The sequence below is a fragment of the Bos mutus genome, chromosome 5 (genome assembly GCF_027580195.1).
Source record: "Bos mutus isolate GX-2022 chromosome 5, NWIPB_WYAK_1.1, whole genome shotgun sequence".
In the NCBI taxonomy this organism is placed as follows: domain Eukaryota; kingdom Metazoa; phylum Chordata; class Mammalia; order Artiodactyla; family Bovidae; genus Bos; species Bos mutus.
Window position 1 is genome coordinate 10,073,408 of NC_091621.1, and position 17,042 is coordinate 10,090,449.

Consider the following 17,042-nt stretch of genomic DNA (forward strand, 5'->3'; position numbering starts at 1 on the left):
CTTTTATGCAATGAGATGTTCTTTCTACAGTAGGGGGGAAAAAAGCTCAAACTAAATTATACTTTTAATAGCAATCCAAACTTTTTTTTCCAGATAATCCATAGAACCAAAATTTTAGTAGCAAAGAACTAAAAGTTTGGCAAAGTATGCGATGAACCAGAAGTTCGGCAAAGTATGCAATGTTTTAAAGCACTTCTGTAACATGAATGCATGACTTTTCATGCATTAGGGATGCTCACACTAAATTATTATCTGCTTTTCTATCTACCTGCTATACACATTAACTTCAATTCAAAAGCAACAACATTTCTGAATAGAAGACTGAGTTACCAAGCATGAAAAAATCACGAGTATGGGCAGTACCCGCTTAATGCTTCCATAAGAAAAAGGCACATACATGTTTGTCATTTTCATTCATATGTTAATTACTCATTTAGGAAGAAGGTATATAGCAACCCAAACTATAGTAAATCAAACCTTCCAGAATAGTACATTTCTGATAAGTAAAAAGAACAATAATCATTTTACTTTATTAATACCAGTATAGGAGTGGATATACTTTAAAAGTACATAATGAAATTCACTAACTCATTAATATGTATTATTGAGCCTTATATACAAATTTTATGACAAACTTCAAACGTACTTTACTTTTTTCTTTTGCTTTACTAATCAAAATCACCATTAAAAGAAAAAAACTGAATATTATACCTGGATCTGAATGGAGGGAGCCTCTAGGGCTCTGTAAACCATTGGTAGGACACTGTTCTTTATCTCGTCAGGAGGAGTTTTGGTTAGTAGCAGATCCATTTTTTGGAGGAAGATTAATAAAATCTGTGTATACAAGGGGAACAATGTATCAAAGTCTAGAATTTTTATTCCACTTTACATATGCCAAAATTTAAAGTTGCTTCAAAAGGATAAGTTATGTGTTTTGACACTTACCATGTTGCTAGCCTGAAGGCATGGAAGACAAAAACATATAAATCAAGTCTCTTATGTTTCTAGAAGTACAATATTTAACATCTGTTCTTGGCTTAAATATTTAAATAAAAGCTAATTTCCTAACTTTCATGTATCTTCAGTAATACATCACTCACCCACAAGTACCAACTATCTAGAAAGCTACTGGGTAAAAAATAAAAGTCTGGGGGCAGCAAAGTCAGACCTTGCAAAGAAGTAAATTACATCACTTGGCTTCTATGAAGTTCAAAACAAGAAAAGGTACAGAAATGAAAAGGACTGTCAGGAAAAATTCTAGAAAGAAACATTTTCAGTTGTCCCTGATCATTTGTCTGCCACCACATAGTGATAGGAATAAACCATCCCTTCTATTTATGCAGACTAGTTTTGTCAAGGCTCAGTTAAAATTTTTCAGAAGGGATTTTTAGCTAGACTAGTAAGGGGGAAAAAATGCAAAGAATGAAGGCAAGTAAGTGCTCAGATGATAGATTCTTTAGGCTCCTATATGATGCACAGCTTGGTGGACATGAGACTTCACTGCTTTTTTTCCAGACACCTTGACCATGTTTGGAGAACTCTGCTTCAAACCCTACAGTTCCCTCACCTGCCCCTTTCTTAGGCAAAGGAACTCTTGCCTTACTACCACAGACTTCCTTCTGTTTCCCTCCCTTCAAGGGAAGGACCACAAACAGCCTGTCATTAAACCGTTAAATTAGGTAATCAACAGTTTACCAATAAGTTACTGCCATGTAGTATCAGAAACTTAGTAATATTTCCCACGTGCTAGAAAATTTCAATTAATTTCAACAACTCCTTTCACTTCAGAAATGATGAAAATAGAAGCTGTAAGAGAGTAATAACTTGTCCAAGGAAATGAAGGTGGCCGGACCCTACTGCTCCCTTAAATCCAAGTCCACCTTGAATCTGGGGGATAAATATTTTAATAGAGTCTATATCAGATTCTAATTTAAATTTTCTCTTAACAACACACATATTACTTCCATGGTGCTAGAAGCATTTTCCCTCTTCTAGTGAAACTATTTATTAGCAATAAAATAAAGGGAACAACTGGCACAAACCATCTACAAATAAAAGATTCAATAACAAAGCTGAAAAACAGAAATATTTAAAAGTGCAGGAGAAAAATAAATATTTTACTAAATCTGTAACATTCAGTAAGGTCAATGGGAACAATATAACACATGTAAAATCTCACTACAATTTGTTTTTTGAGACAGTAACTTGTTGAGAACTATAGACATTCACTTGCAAAGTTCAACTATAACTTTAGGAATGGTTCATTTCAAGCATATGAAAAATAGCTTCTGACTAATGGAAAAGCAAGTCTTTCACATTTACCTCAATTTTTAAAAAGCCAGATATCCATTCCTTTTGTTTTCAGTAATAGTTATCATTGATTAAGACCACTGAATAACCGCAGATAAACAGGAAAAAATAACTACATACATACCTGGATTGGCTCCTGCTGTTTAAAGACAGGCCCAAGTTCAGGTAGAATTAACTTAACATATTCTTCTTTGGTACATTCTTCAGCAATGAGTAGAACATTGGGCAAAACAAAAGGTACCATGTCAGGGTTTACAAATTCTGAAGTCAAACAAGGCAAAATTCTCTGCACAATCACACGCTGAAAAGCAAAAATGTTTTCTTAAAATTAATCTTTATATCAGGTTTTTGTATTAACATTGAAGTTAAGCATCTAACACCCCCAATCCCTTTGGGTAAAGTGACTATATAATTGATAGTTGAAACTGGGACACTTTTGAGAATAAAATATTACTACTGCTAACTATGCCAGGACAAAAGACATAACCTGGGAACATTACAGAGAAAGGGGGACATATGGTCACTCTTTAGGAAAACTTTCCTAATTAGTCTTCATTAATATAGTTCTCCTCTTAATTTCTTCATTACTTATGACTTATATCCCATATTGTAAATTATAGTTTCGTGCACGTTAACTCCATCTACATTTACTAAAAGGGCCTTGAAAACAAGGACAATATTTTGTTTCCCATTTATTCTCCAGGGCGTCTAGGTAAAGGGCTAGACAAACAGTATATAACCAATGAATATCTGATAGATTAAACAATGGAATTATTTTTACAAAAGAATTAGCTAGTTTTCCAGACAGTGGCTTTTTCAGCATTCATTAATATTTTTAGACTACATTATCCTCACAATTTACTAAGCCAGGAAGGGAGAGTAGAAGAACTGGAGAGACGAGTATCATACCGAAGTAACCTCTTAATTGCTAGTGAGACAGTGATTTCCACAACAGTTTACAACTTCTCTTCTGATGTTTAATGTCCAAGTGCTGACAGAATGTGGTCCACTGGAGAAGGGAATGGCAAACCACTTCAGTATTCTTGCCTTGAGAAGCCCATGAACAGTATGAAAAGGCAAAAAGACAGGACACTGAAAGATGAACTCCCCAGGTTGGTAGGTGTCCAATATGCTACTGGAGACCAGTGGAGAAATAACTCCAGAAAGAATGAAGGGATGGAGCCAAAGGAAAAGCAACACCCAGTGTGGATATGACTGGTGATGGAAGCAAGGTCTGATGCTGTAAAAAGCAATAATGCATTGGAACCTGGAATGTTAGGTCCATGAATCAAGGCAAATTGGAAGTGGTCAAACAGGAGATGGCAAGAGCAAACGTCAACATTCTAGGAATCAGTGAACTAAGATGGACTGGAATGGGTGAATTTAACTCAGATGACCATTATACCTACTACTGAGGGCAGAAATCCCTTAGAAGAAATGGAGTAGCCACCGTAGTCAACAAAAGAGTCCGAAATGCAGTATTCAGATGCAATCCCAAAATCAACAGAATGAACTCTGTTCGTTTCCAAGGCAAACCAGTCAATATCATGGTAATCCAAGTCTATGCCCCAACCAGTAACGCTGAAGAAGCTGAAGTTCAATGGTTCTATAAAGACCTACAAGACCTTTTAGAACTAACATCCAAAAAAGATGTCCTTTTCATTATAGGGGACTGGAATACAAAAGTAGGAAGTCAAGAAATACCTTGAGTAACAAGCAAATTTGGCCTTGGAATACAAAATGAAGCAGGGCAATGACTAATAGAGTTTTGCCAAAGAACGCACTGTTCATAGCAAACACCTTCTTCCAACAACACAAGAGAAGACTCTATACATGGACATCACCAGATGGTCAACACCGAAATCAGATTGATTATATTCTTTGCAGCCAAAGATGGAGAAACTCTATACAGTCAGCAAAAACAAGACCAGGAACTGACTGTGACTCAGATCATGAACTCCTTATTGCCAAATTCAGACTTAAATTGAAGCAAGTGGGGAAAACCACTAGACCATTCAGGTATGACCTAAATCAAATCCCTTACAATTATACAGTGGAAGTGAGAAATAGATTTAAAGGACTAGATCTGATAGAGTGCCTGATGAACTATGGACAGAGGTTCGTGACACTGTACAGGAGACAGGGATCAAGACTATCCCCAAGAAAAAGAAATGCAAAAAAGCAAAATGGCTGTCTGAGGAGGCCTTACAAATAGCTGTGAAAAGAAGAGAAGCCAAAAACAAAGGAGGAAAGGAAAGATATAAGCATCTGAATGCAGAGTTCCAAAGAATAGCAAGGAGAGATACGAAAGCCTTCCTCAGCGATCAATGCAAAGAAATAGAGGAAAACAATAGAATGGGAAAGACTAGCAAGAAAATTAGAGTTACCAAGGGAACATTTCATGCAAAGATGGGCACAATAAAGGACAGAAATGGTATGGACCTAACAGAAGCAGAAGATATTAAAAAGAGGTGGCAAGAATACACAGAAGAACTGTACAAAAAAGATCTTCACGACTCAGATAATCATGATGGTGTGCTCACTCACCTAGAGCCACACATCCTGAAATGTGAAGCCAAGTGGGCCTTAGGAACTATCACTATGAACAAAGCTAATGGAGGTGATGGAATTCCAGTTGAGCTATTCCAAATCCTAAAAGATGATGCTGTAAAAGTGCTGCACTCAATATGCCAGCAAATTTGGAAAACTCAGCAGTTGCCATGGGACTGGAAAAGGTCAGTGTTTATTCCAATCCCAAAGAAAGGCAATGTCAAAGAATGCTCAAACTACTGCACAATTGCACTCACCTCACACGCTACTAAAGTAATGCTCAAAATCTCCAAGCCAGGCTTCAGCAATATGTGAACCGTGAACTTCCAGATGTTCAAGCTGGTTTTAGAAAAGGCAGAGGAACCAGAGATCAAATTGCCAATATCTGCTGGATCGTGGAAAAAGCAAGAAAGTTCCAGAAAAACATCTATTTCTGCTTTATTGACTATGCCAAAGCCTTTGACTGTGTGGATCACAATAAACTGTGGAAAATTCTTCCAGAGATGGGAATACCAGACCACCTGACCTACCTCGTGAGAAACCTGTATGCAGGTCAGGAAGCAACAGTTAGAACTGGACATGGAACAGACCGGTTCCAAATAGAAAAAGGAATACGTCAAGGCTGTACACTGTCACCCTGCTTATTTAACTTCTATGCAGAGTACATCGTGAGAAACGCTGGGCTGGAAGAAACACAAGCTGGAATCAAGATTGCCAGGAGAAATATCAATAACCTCAGATATGCAGATGACACCACCCTTATGGCAGAAAGAGAAGAAGAACTAAAGAGCCTCTTGATGAAAGTAAAAGAGGAGAGTGAAAAAGTTGGCTTAAAGCTCAACATTCAGAAAACGAAGATCATGGCATCCGGTCCCATCACTTCATGGGAAATAGATGGGGAAACAGTGGAAACAGTGGCTGACTTTATTTTTTTGGGCTGCAAAATCACTAGATGGTGCTTGCCGCCATGAAATTAAAAGACGCTTACTCCTTGAAAGGAAAGTTATGACCAACCTAGACAGCATATGGAAAAGCAGAGACATTACTTTGTCAACAAAGGTCTGTCTAGTCAAAGCTATGGTTTTTCCAGTAGTCATGTATGGATATGAGAATTGAACTATAAAGAAAGCTGAGCTCAGAAGAATTGATGCTTTTGAACTGTGGTGTTGGAGAAGACTCTTGAGAGTCCCTTGGACTGCAAGGAGATCCAACCAACTAAAGGAGATCAGTCCTGGGTGTTCATTGGAAGGACTGATGTTGAAGCTGAAACTCTAATATTTTGGCTATCTGATGCGAAGAGCTGACCCATTTGAAAAGACCCTGATGTTGGGAAAGACTGAAAGCAGGAGAAGGGGATGACAGAGGATGAGATGGTTAGATGGCATCATCAACTCAACAGACATGAGTCTGGGTAGACTCCAGTAGTTGGTGATGGACAGGAAGGCCTGGCGTGCTGCGGTTCATGGAGTCACAAAGAATCGGACACTACTGAGCGACTCAACTGAACTGAACCCTTCTAATTTTTTTATCCTATTTAATTATTTTTCCACCATGTAAAAAAGATCCACTAAACTTTTATGACTTCAGTCGGTAGCCTTTTAGACATTTATGTATCCTTGGCAAAAGTTATATTTTGGGGGCAAGTGTTATTATAGTGAAGTCAAAGTAAATTTTAAATGCTTAACTCCTGACTACAATAACAGACTGATCAACAACAAACCTTAGGCTTCCCTGGTGGCTCCAGTGGAAAAGAACCCACCTACCAAGGTAGGAGATACGAGTTCGATCCCTGATACAGAAAGATCCCACATGCCACAGAGCAACTAAGGCCGTGCACCACATCTATTGAGCCTGTGCTCTGCAACAAGAGAAGCCACCGGAATGGGAAACCTGTGCATCACAGTTAGAGAGTAGCCCCTGCTTGCTACAACTAGAGAAAAGCCCATGTAGCAACAAAGACCTAGCACAGCCAAAAATACATACATGCAACTCCCCTCTCTGCAACCAAGTGGAAGACAGCATATAATGGAACATGGAGAAGGGACCATTTGTTTAAAAAAACAACAACAAACCTTAGGCAGTTTTGGCAGAACCTTTGGCAGTCCTTTGAAAAACTGTGATTTCTGAAGGTTATCTCTTTGGAATAAGGTATCAAAATATTGCAGTGTTACTGCACCAACATCATCAAAGAAGGGAATCTAAAAACAGAAAAGTAAAATTATTTTGATAAATATTGAAATACTTCTCATATGTGAAACTGACACAGTATGGTGAAAAAAATACTCAGAAACATTTAGCAAAATGCTTAAGACAACTTAATAAAAATTCTTTTTTTTTTTTTTTTAATTTTATTATTTTTTTAAATAAAAATTCTAATTGTAAAAATCAGAATAAGAAATAATAAACTACTTCTCTTTTTGAAGTCAATTTTTCAGAATCAAAATCTGTGAACTGGCTACACAATAACATTTACTTTACATAACTAGTAAAATATTGAAACATTAACTAAAATATCTTGAGGCCATAAACAGTACCATTTATTAAAATCCATGCTTATATGAGTTAATTAAGACGGTTATAAACTCTCAGCATGTCTAGAACTTCTGCATGCCCAATTATAACTATTATGTCTCTTTATTTGAAATCTTAACTTTATATCAGGGCACTTATATCATAAATTGTTTAATTCCTTAAGATTAAAGGACACTGAATATTTAATACACTCACGAACATAGACGTTATCTGGGGACTATATATTAAATCTTCAGAAGCATTTAATCAACTTGAACTCATTTTTTGTCCCTCCATCTAAGGCAGGAATTAATACATACTCACCTTTGTCATTTGATCTGCATCTGGTCTTACAGTTGGAGTTACATTTAACAGTAGTTTTACATGTTCACGGACTTCCTCAGGTATATTTGTAAGTGAACTAGATCCTAAACGACTCAACTGTTCAAGAGTAATAATGTTAAATATGAATATAAAATATTCAAAAAATATACATTTATATTGTGAACAGTCCATTTAAATCTTTTTGAAATTTACTAAATGTATTTTTAGATTGAACAAACTGCTGTTGCAAGATAACTAAAACATGTCTTTTAAAACCTGAAATTGCCTCTATTCCTAAAGCAAAATGCCCAGTATTTTAGGCCATATTTCATTTTTCACTCTAGTGAATAAATGCCATGATTAAAGTTGTAGTAACAAATATTAATCCTAAGAATTACTTTTGTTAAGTTGACTTTATGAAAACAAAATATGAGACACTCCTCCCAGTTTGGAGAATTTTCTGAACATATTTTAGGAAAAAATACTAAGAAACACTTAATATATTTTTAATGCAAGCAAATATTTAAAGGCAAATACCTGATCCAATTGTCTGCTGAAACTCTTGTAAATATCTTGCTTGTTAACTTCAAATACAGGTTTCCCTTTATTAAATACAGCATACATGACAGTTCCTAAAGAGTACATATCACTGGCTGTTTCACAGGTCACAGAAAGTATATATTCAGGAGCCAAATATTCAGGATTTGGAAGACACAATGATGGTAAATTTGGGTCCCATTCTTTACATGGAAACTTGGGCTATAAAAGGATAGAAAAATGAACACATGGATTAAATATGTCAAATTAAAGCAGACCACTGTCAAGTACTAACAATTGAGTTTTAAATTCATACTCAGTCATGCAAGTAAAAATGTCACCACCACTTTCAATTTTAAATTTCCCCAAATCCCAAAACTACAACATGCATGAAACAAGCTAAGAGATAGAATAAGAACTCTTATAACTTTGAGATTATTGGCACTCTCTTCCAGAAAACAAATTATCAGTATACTATATGATGCATTTTGAATGTGAGAAGGTATGGCCTATGTTTTCTGATATAGGCTTCAAACTTATGAGCTCAAGTAGATTATAGTTGTTTGAAACCTTGTTCTTTCACTAATGAGCTATGTGATTTAATTAATAGGTTCAAAAAGCTGTATGGAAAACAGGCCCAGCACAATGCCTGACCCATAGTATATCTCAACCAATACTAATTCTTTCTGCTTCCCCTAAAAATGTTTACTTATGTTACAAATATATCTTAGGTCAAATCATGGTTTCTTTAACAACTACATAGTAAAAACTTGAAATACTGCAGTGTTTTCCTAAGGATAAATAGGTAGGTTTCATAATCACTAAGTAACAGGTGCTTTTTAGCCAGAAAAACTGGGTTCAAATCTTAGCTCTACTGCTTACCACCTGCCTAAACTTAAAGCAGGTTAGTTCATTCTATGAGTTTAACTTGCTCATCTGTATTATTCCTATACCTCACTGAGTTGTTGCAAGGATAATAAGTAAATACACAGGTAGTGTTTAGAAAGAGCTTCAGTAAACATTAGCCATGACTGTCACTGATATTGTTGCTATCATGCTCCCTAAACAAGATTCTGTGGTTCAATAAGTTGGGGAAACACTGCTAAATTCACAATGTTTGTTCCTGTACCTGACATTCTGAGGGGGAAAAAACCTACCTAACCCAAAAGTGCTCAAATTTGCTTCACTCTAGCACTTTCTTCTCAAGTAACATTAGTGTGGAATTAGTGTACTAAATATTTGTAGGTACAATGAACATTAGAAATTTTCTATAAAGCTATAAATTTAAACACACCATTGTACCACAAAGCCTATGTATACACATTTATCAGACTCCCCAGGTGACACCAGTGGTAAAGAATCTGCCTGCCAGTGTAGGAGACGTAAGAGACGCAAGTTAGATCCCTGGGTCGGGGAGATCCCCTGGAGGAGGAAATGGCAACCCACTCCAGTATTCTTTTCTGAAAAATCCCATGGATGGAGGAGCCTGGCACACTGTAGTCCATGGGGTCACAAAGAGTTAGACACGACTAAGCAACTAAGCACAGGCTTCTCTGTCCTCTACTATCTATCTACTCTCAAACTCACGTCCACTGAGTTGGTGATACCATCCAATCATCTCATCATTAGACATATAAATTCTCTAATTTATTTCAGATGCAATTCAAAAATTTTCAGAGCTTTAAAAAAAATTAGAAGAATAAAACCTTTATTACCTCTTGTTCAGAAGGATTGGTTGATGATACACAAAAATCAAAGCCCATTATTTTCCAGGCTCCACTTTTATTCAAAATTATATTTTCAGGTGTAATATTTCCATGAACCATTTTCACACTGCTGTGCAAAAATGACAATCCTTCAGAAACCTGTAAATGGGAATAAAAGATATTTTTACATTCAAGTACATTAATAAAAGTCTCATACTAATCACATTCAAGTACATTAATAAATGTCTCATACTAATCAAATTTGCTGCTTCTCCCAATAAAAATTTTTACATGTCAGGTTATTAAATTTCATAAATGCAAAAGTGTAGAGAAAGTTGCCAGAGCATTCTAAGCATGAGCAAGAAAAACTCCCAAAACAGAGAGCAACTACTTATTTAAGTTCCTTTCTACATACACAAAAGTAAAAGAAAAGACTTTGTGTCCCAAATTTATTCAGTTCCTGAGTTTGAAAAGTGAGAGAATCTGGTTTCTGAGTTAACAGTAAATATCAAGAAATACCTTTGTAAATTTGATTCTAATTCTTAATATTTTTTATACTTACACTCCACATTGAAATTAAGTTTTTCTTAGTATTGTGCTCAGTTTTCAAACTGATGTTCACTCATTCTTACTTTGGATTAATATTTGATAATTTTATATATGTGCCTGAGATCACCATGGTATTTGTTAACAAAAAGCGAAGACTGGATTTGAAAGGACCAACCATATCAAGTTTTGGAAACATGTGAAAAAATATGTAACTTTTATATACTGCAATGGGAATGCAAAATGGTATTACCATTTTTGAAACAATTTTTAATTTTCTTAGAAGATGAACTACATACATACTGTTTGATTTAGTCACCCCACTCCCTGGTAATTAACCAAGAGAAGTGAAATTAAATGTCCATCAAGAACATGTACATGAATGTTCATAGCAGCTTTATTCACATTTGCCCAAAACTGTAAACAACCCAAATGACTGTCAATGAGTGAATGGACAAGCAAACTACGGTATAGCTATTCTACAGACTACTACTCAGCAATAAAGAGAAGTACTGATACGCACAACTATATGAATGAATATCAAAATAATTTGATTGATTGAAAGAAGCCCAGCTAAAAACACAGTACATATTGTATGATTTCATTTAGAAAATTCTAGAAAATACAAACTGATTCATAGTGACAGAAAGCAGGTCAGTGGTTTCCTGAGATGAGAGACAGAAAGGTAGCAAGGAGGAAGAGGTAAGGGTTACAATAGGTATGAGGACACTCTGGAGGGTCATGGATACGTACATTATTTTGACTGCAGTGATGGTTCTACCTGGGAACTTAATAACTGTGTATTTTTAAATATGTGAAGTTTACTGTATGCTAATTAATTATACCTTAATAAAGCTGTTAAAAATAATGAACAAAATTATCTCTGTCCCCCAAAACAAAGAATCTACTGTATAAATTTAGTGTATAAAGCTGAAGATATTTTGGTAAGTAGGGGAAGGAAATCAGCAAAAGTGAAATGGACTTATGAGATGCATTCTGAAGGTTTAAAACTCAAAAAAATAAAAAAGGAACCACACACCCACCAATCAACAAGCGCTCTTCTCCAAAGGTTACTAATGTTATGTTTCATACATTAAAAATACAATTTAAACCTAACAATAAACTGTAGAGAAATTCTAGAACATAAAAATGATTTTTAAATTACTAAAAAGATGCAAAGGTTTACATAAAGCAGTTTATATGGCTAAATTTGAAATCGCTATAAAAATACTTTTGAAGGAAAATATTCCATCCATGTGATGAATAAAAATACATACCTGAAGCAAACCATATTTGGTTTCTACATCATAAAGTTTATAATCCTTAATGTCTGGAGACACAGGGGAAGGTAGATTTTCCCAGTTACCCAGAACATTGGCTAAACTGGCAAAAACTGGTTCCGTGCAAAATGCCAAGCAGTCCCTGTTTTAAAAAAAGAAAAATATGAGTGGTCCTATTTAACTATCAAGAAGGTAGACAAGTTTAGATTTATTTTCACCATTACTATAACATACTTAGACTAACAAAGTCAGGAAGCTCTGTATATGAATTATACTGGATAATTACCACTGTGCTTTTTGAATAATTGATATTCTTTATGGAAAACCAATACATTAATTTAGAATACTGTTATATTACCCTTATTTCTAAGGCTATAATTTTCAGAATATGCTCACAGGAAACTATAGACTTCCCAGATGCCTCTGGAGCAAGAGTCATCAGGACATTGCTCGAGTTCACACAAGCCGGCCACATTTCTTTTTTCACTGTTAAGAACAAACATCTGGATGTTGGGGGAGGGGGGCGGGGGCGGTCCCTGAATTATGTCACTTGAGACCTTTGTGAGTTGTTGGAGCCCTGGGAGGGCACATTATTTTTGCATCTTTCGGACTGTCTTTTGCACCTAGAAACAATGTGAATACCTTTTTGTTCTTGCTTTGGGAAACATGGTATCCCGTGGGGCCTCCTCTGGTACTTGGCAAGCTCTGGTACTTATCCTCCATAACACATTGCTAGGAGAGGTGCGCATGCTGAGTGCTGGTCAGGGGCTAAGGGGTGTCCTGTTTCTGGGTGGTGAGTGGGTGGGAGTGTCCAGAAGTCTCTGGCGTAGGCATGGGTCAGCAGTGGCCTGCTGCAGGGTTGGGAGCACTGAGTGTAGCAGTGCCTGCATGGGACCTTTAGAAGAAAGTCACCTTTATCTTTATCTTCTACCTCCACCATAGTTTGAAACTGAAACTGAAGCTGAAGTCGCTCAGTCCTATCCCACTCTTTGCGGCCACCATAGTTTGGCCCCAGATAAATAACAGAGAGGGAACACAGCCCCACCCAAAACAGAAAATCGGATTAAAGATTTACTAAGAATGGCCCTGCCCATAAAAACAAGACTCAGTTTTCCCCCTCAGTCAGTCTATCCCATTAGGAAGCTTCCATAAGCCTCTTATCCTTCTCCATCAGTGGGCAGACAGACTGAAAACCACAACCACAGAAAACTAACCAATCTGATGACATGGACCACAGCCTTGTCTAACTCAATGAAACTATGAGTCATGCCTTGAAGGACCACCCAAGATGGACGGGTGATGGTGGAGAGTTCTGACAAAATGTGGTCCACTGGAGAAGGGAATGGCAAACGACTTCAGTATTCTTGCCTTGAGAACCCCATGAACAGTATGAAAAGGCAAAAAGACAGGACACTGAAAGATAAACTCCCCAGGTCGGTAGGTGCCCAATATACTACTGGAGGTCAGTGGAGAAATAACTCCAGAAAGAATGAAGGGATGGAGCCAAAGCAAAAACACCCAGTTGTAGATGTGACTGGCAATGCTGTAAAGAGCAATATTGCATAGGAACCTGGAATGTTAGGTCCATGAATCAAGGCAAATTAGAACTGGTCAAACAGGAGATGACAAGGGTGAACATCGACATTTTAGGAATCAGCAAACTAAAATGGACTGGAATGGGTGAATTTAACTCAGATGACCGTTATATCTAATACTGTGGGCAAGAATTCCTTAGAAAAAAATGGAGTAGCCATCATAATCAACAAAAGAGTCCGAAATGCAATACTTGGATGCAATACCAAAAATGACAGAATGAGCTCTGTTCACTTCCAAGGCAAACAATTCAATATCACAGTAATCCCAGTCTATGCCTTGACCACTAATGCTGAAGAAGCTGAAAACTTGAACGGTTCTACGAAGACATACAAGACCTTCTAGAACTAACACCCAAAAAAGATGTCCTTTTCATTATAGGGGACTGGAATGCAAAAGTAGGAAGTCAAGAAACACCTGGAGTAACAAGCAAATTTGGCCTTGGAGTAAGGAATGAAGCAGGGCAAAGGCTAATAGAGTTTTGCCAAGAGAACACACTGGTCATAGCAAACACCCTCTTCCAACAACACAAGAGAAGACTCTACACATGGACATCACCAGATGGTCAATACTGAAATCAGATTGATTATATTCTTTGCAGCCAAAGATAGAGAAGCTCTACACAGTCAGCAAAAACAAGACCAGAAGCTGAGTGTGGCTCAAATCATGAACTCCTTAGTGCCAAATTCAGACTTAAATTGAAGAAAGTGGGGAAAACCACTAGACCATTCAGGTATGACCTAAATCAAATCCCTTATGATTATACAGTGGAAGTGAGAGTCAAGGGATTAGATCAGATAGACAGAGTGCCTGATGAACTATGGACAGAGGTTCGTGACTCTGTACGAAAGGCAGGGATCAAGACCATCCCCAAAAAAGAAATGCAAAAAAGCAAAATGGCTGATTGAGGTGGCCTTACAAACAGCTGTGAAAAGAAGAGAAGTTAAAGGCAAAGGATAAAAAGAAAGATATTCCCATTTGAATGCACAGTTCCAAAGAACAGCAAGGAGAGATATAAGAAAGTCTTCCTCAGTAATCAATGCAAAGAAATACAGAAAAACAATAGAATGGTAAAGACTAGAGATCTCTTCAAGAAAATTAGAGATACCAAGGGAACATTTCATGCAAAGATTGGCACAATAAAGGACAGAAATGGTATGGACCTAACAGAAGCAGAAGATAGTAAGAAGAGGTGGCAAGAATACACAGAAGAACTATGCAAAAAAGATCTTCATGACTCAGATAACCATGATAGTGTGATCACTCACCTAGAGCCAGACATCCTGGAATGTCAAATGGGCCTTAGGAACCATCACTATGAACAAAGCTAGTAGAGGTGATAGAATTCCAGTTGAGCTAGTTCAAATCCTAAAAAATGATGCTGTAAAAGTGCTGCACTCAATATGTCAGCAAATTTGGAAACCTCAGCAGTTGCCATGGGACTGGAAAAGGTCAATGTTCATTCCAATCCCAAAGAAAGGCAATGCCAAACAATGCTCAAACTACCACACAATTGCACTCATCTCACACGCTAGAAATGTTCAAAATTCTCCAAGCCAGGCTTAAACAGTATGTGAACTGAGAACTTCCAGATGTTCAAGCTGGTTTTACAAAAGGTAGAGGAACCAGAGATCAAATTGCCAACATCCGATGGATTATCAAAACAGCAAGAGAGTTCCAGAAAAACATCTACTTGTGCTTTATCAAGTACGCCAAAACCTTTGATTGTGTGGATCACAATAAACTGTGGAAAATTCTGAAAGAGACAGGAATACTAGACCACCTGACCTGCCTCCAGAGAGATCTGTATGCAGCTCAGGAAGCAACAGTTAGAACTGGACATGGAACAACGACTGATTCCAAATAAGAAAAGGAGTACTTCAAGGCTGTATATTGTCACCTTGCTTACTTAACTTATATGCAGAGTACATCATGAGAAACAGTGGGCTGGATGAAGCCCAAGCTGGAATCAAGATTGCCGGGAGAAATATCAATAACCTCAGATGTGCAGATGACCCCACTTTTATGACAGAAAGCAAAGAAGAACTCAAGGGCCTCTTAATGAAAGTGAAAGAGGAGAATGAAAAAGTTGGCTTAAAGCTCAACATTCAGAAAACTAAGATCATGGCACCTGGGCCCATCACTCCATGGCAAATAGATGGGGAAACAATGGAAACACTGACAGACTTTATTTCTGGGGGCTCCATAATCACTGCAGATGGTGATTGCAGCCATGAAATTAAAAGACGCTTGCTCCTTGGAAGAAAAGTTATGACCAACCTAGACAGCAGAGACATTACTTTGCCAACCAAGGTCTGTCTAGTCAAAGCTACGGTTTTTCCAGTAGTCATGTATGGATATGAGAGTTGTACTATAAAGAAAGCTGAGCACTGAAGAATTGATGCTTTTGACTTGTGGTGTTGGAGAAGGCTCTTGAGAGTCCCTTGGACTGCAAGGAGATCCAAACAGTCCATCCTAAAGGAAATCAGTCCTGAATATTTATTGGAAAGACTGATGCTGAAGCTGAAACTCCATACTTCCACCGCCTACCTGATTGGAAGAACTGACTCATTTGAATAGACCCTAATGCTGGGAAAGATTGAAGGCGGGAGAAGGGGACATTGAGGATGAGGTGGTTGGATGGCATCAACAACTCAATGGACACAAGTCTGAGTAGACTCCGGGAGTTGGTGATGGACAAGGAGGCCTGGCATGCTACAGTCCACTGGGTCGCAAAGAGTTGGACATGACTGAGCGACTGAACTGAGCTGAACTGATTGGAAATGACTATGGAGCCCATGTGCAGAGAATCAACAAGGCTCCCCCAGGTTGCCGAGGGGCCAGGAGATACGATGTTCTGTTCAGAGCACGGCCCATGGACACACCTGGAGCTGAGGGAGCTCACTAGGAGGTCCGTGTGGAAGATTTCAGGGCCAGGCAGTTAGGTTCAGATGCTGGTCGGAGTGACTGGCCTCATGACAACCTCAATCTCAGAGCAGCTTTGTTTTTATCTGTCATTTTTAAAGGTGTCACAAGTTTCCAATTTTTAAAATTAGCATTCTTGATTTTTTTGTATTGCTTTGGGCATACTGCGTGGCTTGTGGCATCTTAGTTCCCAGACCAGGGATTGAACTTGGGCTGCCAGCATTAGAAGCTCTGAGTCTAACCACTGGATGGCCAGGGAATTCTCTATTGTTTTTTGATTATAAGAATGTTTAGAAATTCAGAAAATGTTCAGTTCAGTTCAGTCACTCAGTCGTGTCCGACTCTTTGCAACCATGAATCGCAGCACGCCAGGCCTCCCTGTCCATCACCAACTCCCGGAGTTCACTCAGACTCACGTCCATCGAGTCAGTGATGCCATCCAGCCATCTCATCCTCTGGCGTCCCCTTCTCCTCTTGCCCCCAATCCCTCCCAGCATCAGAGTCTTTTCCAATGAGTCAACTCTTCCCATGAGGTGGCCAAAGTACTGCAGTTTCAGCTTTAGCATCAGTCCTTCCAAAGAAATCCCAGGGCTGATCTCCTTCAGAATGGACTGGTTGGATCTCCTTGCAGTCCAAGGGACTCTCAAGAGTCTTCTCCAACACCACAGTTCAAAAGCATCAATTCTTCGGCGCTCAGCTTTCTTCACAGTCCAACTCTCACATCCATACATGACCACTGGAAAAACCATAGCCTTGACTA

At 37.9% G+C, this 17,042-nt stretch overlaps 1 protein-coding gene across 1 annotated transcript in view; it reads right to left on the reverse strand.

Moving 5' to 3' along the window:
* Positions 1 to 17,042, reverse strand: part of SCYL2 (SCY1 like pseudokinase 2) — a 55,712-nt gene that overhangs the window by 15,470 nt on the left and 23,200 nt on the right. Inside the window, 7 exon segments of the mRNA XM_070370290.1 lie at positions 712 to 834; positions 2,435 to 2,611; positions 6,933 to 7,058; positions 7,696 to 7,812; positions 8,233 to 8,454; positions 9,948 to 10,097; positions 11,762 to 11,906. Coding sequence (XP_070226391.1) covers positions 712 to 834; positions 2,435 to 2,611; positions 6,933 to 7,058; positions 7,696 to 7,812; positions 8,233 to 8,454; positions 9,948 to 10,097; positions 11,762 to 11,906 — 1,060 coding nt within the window.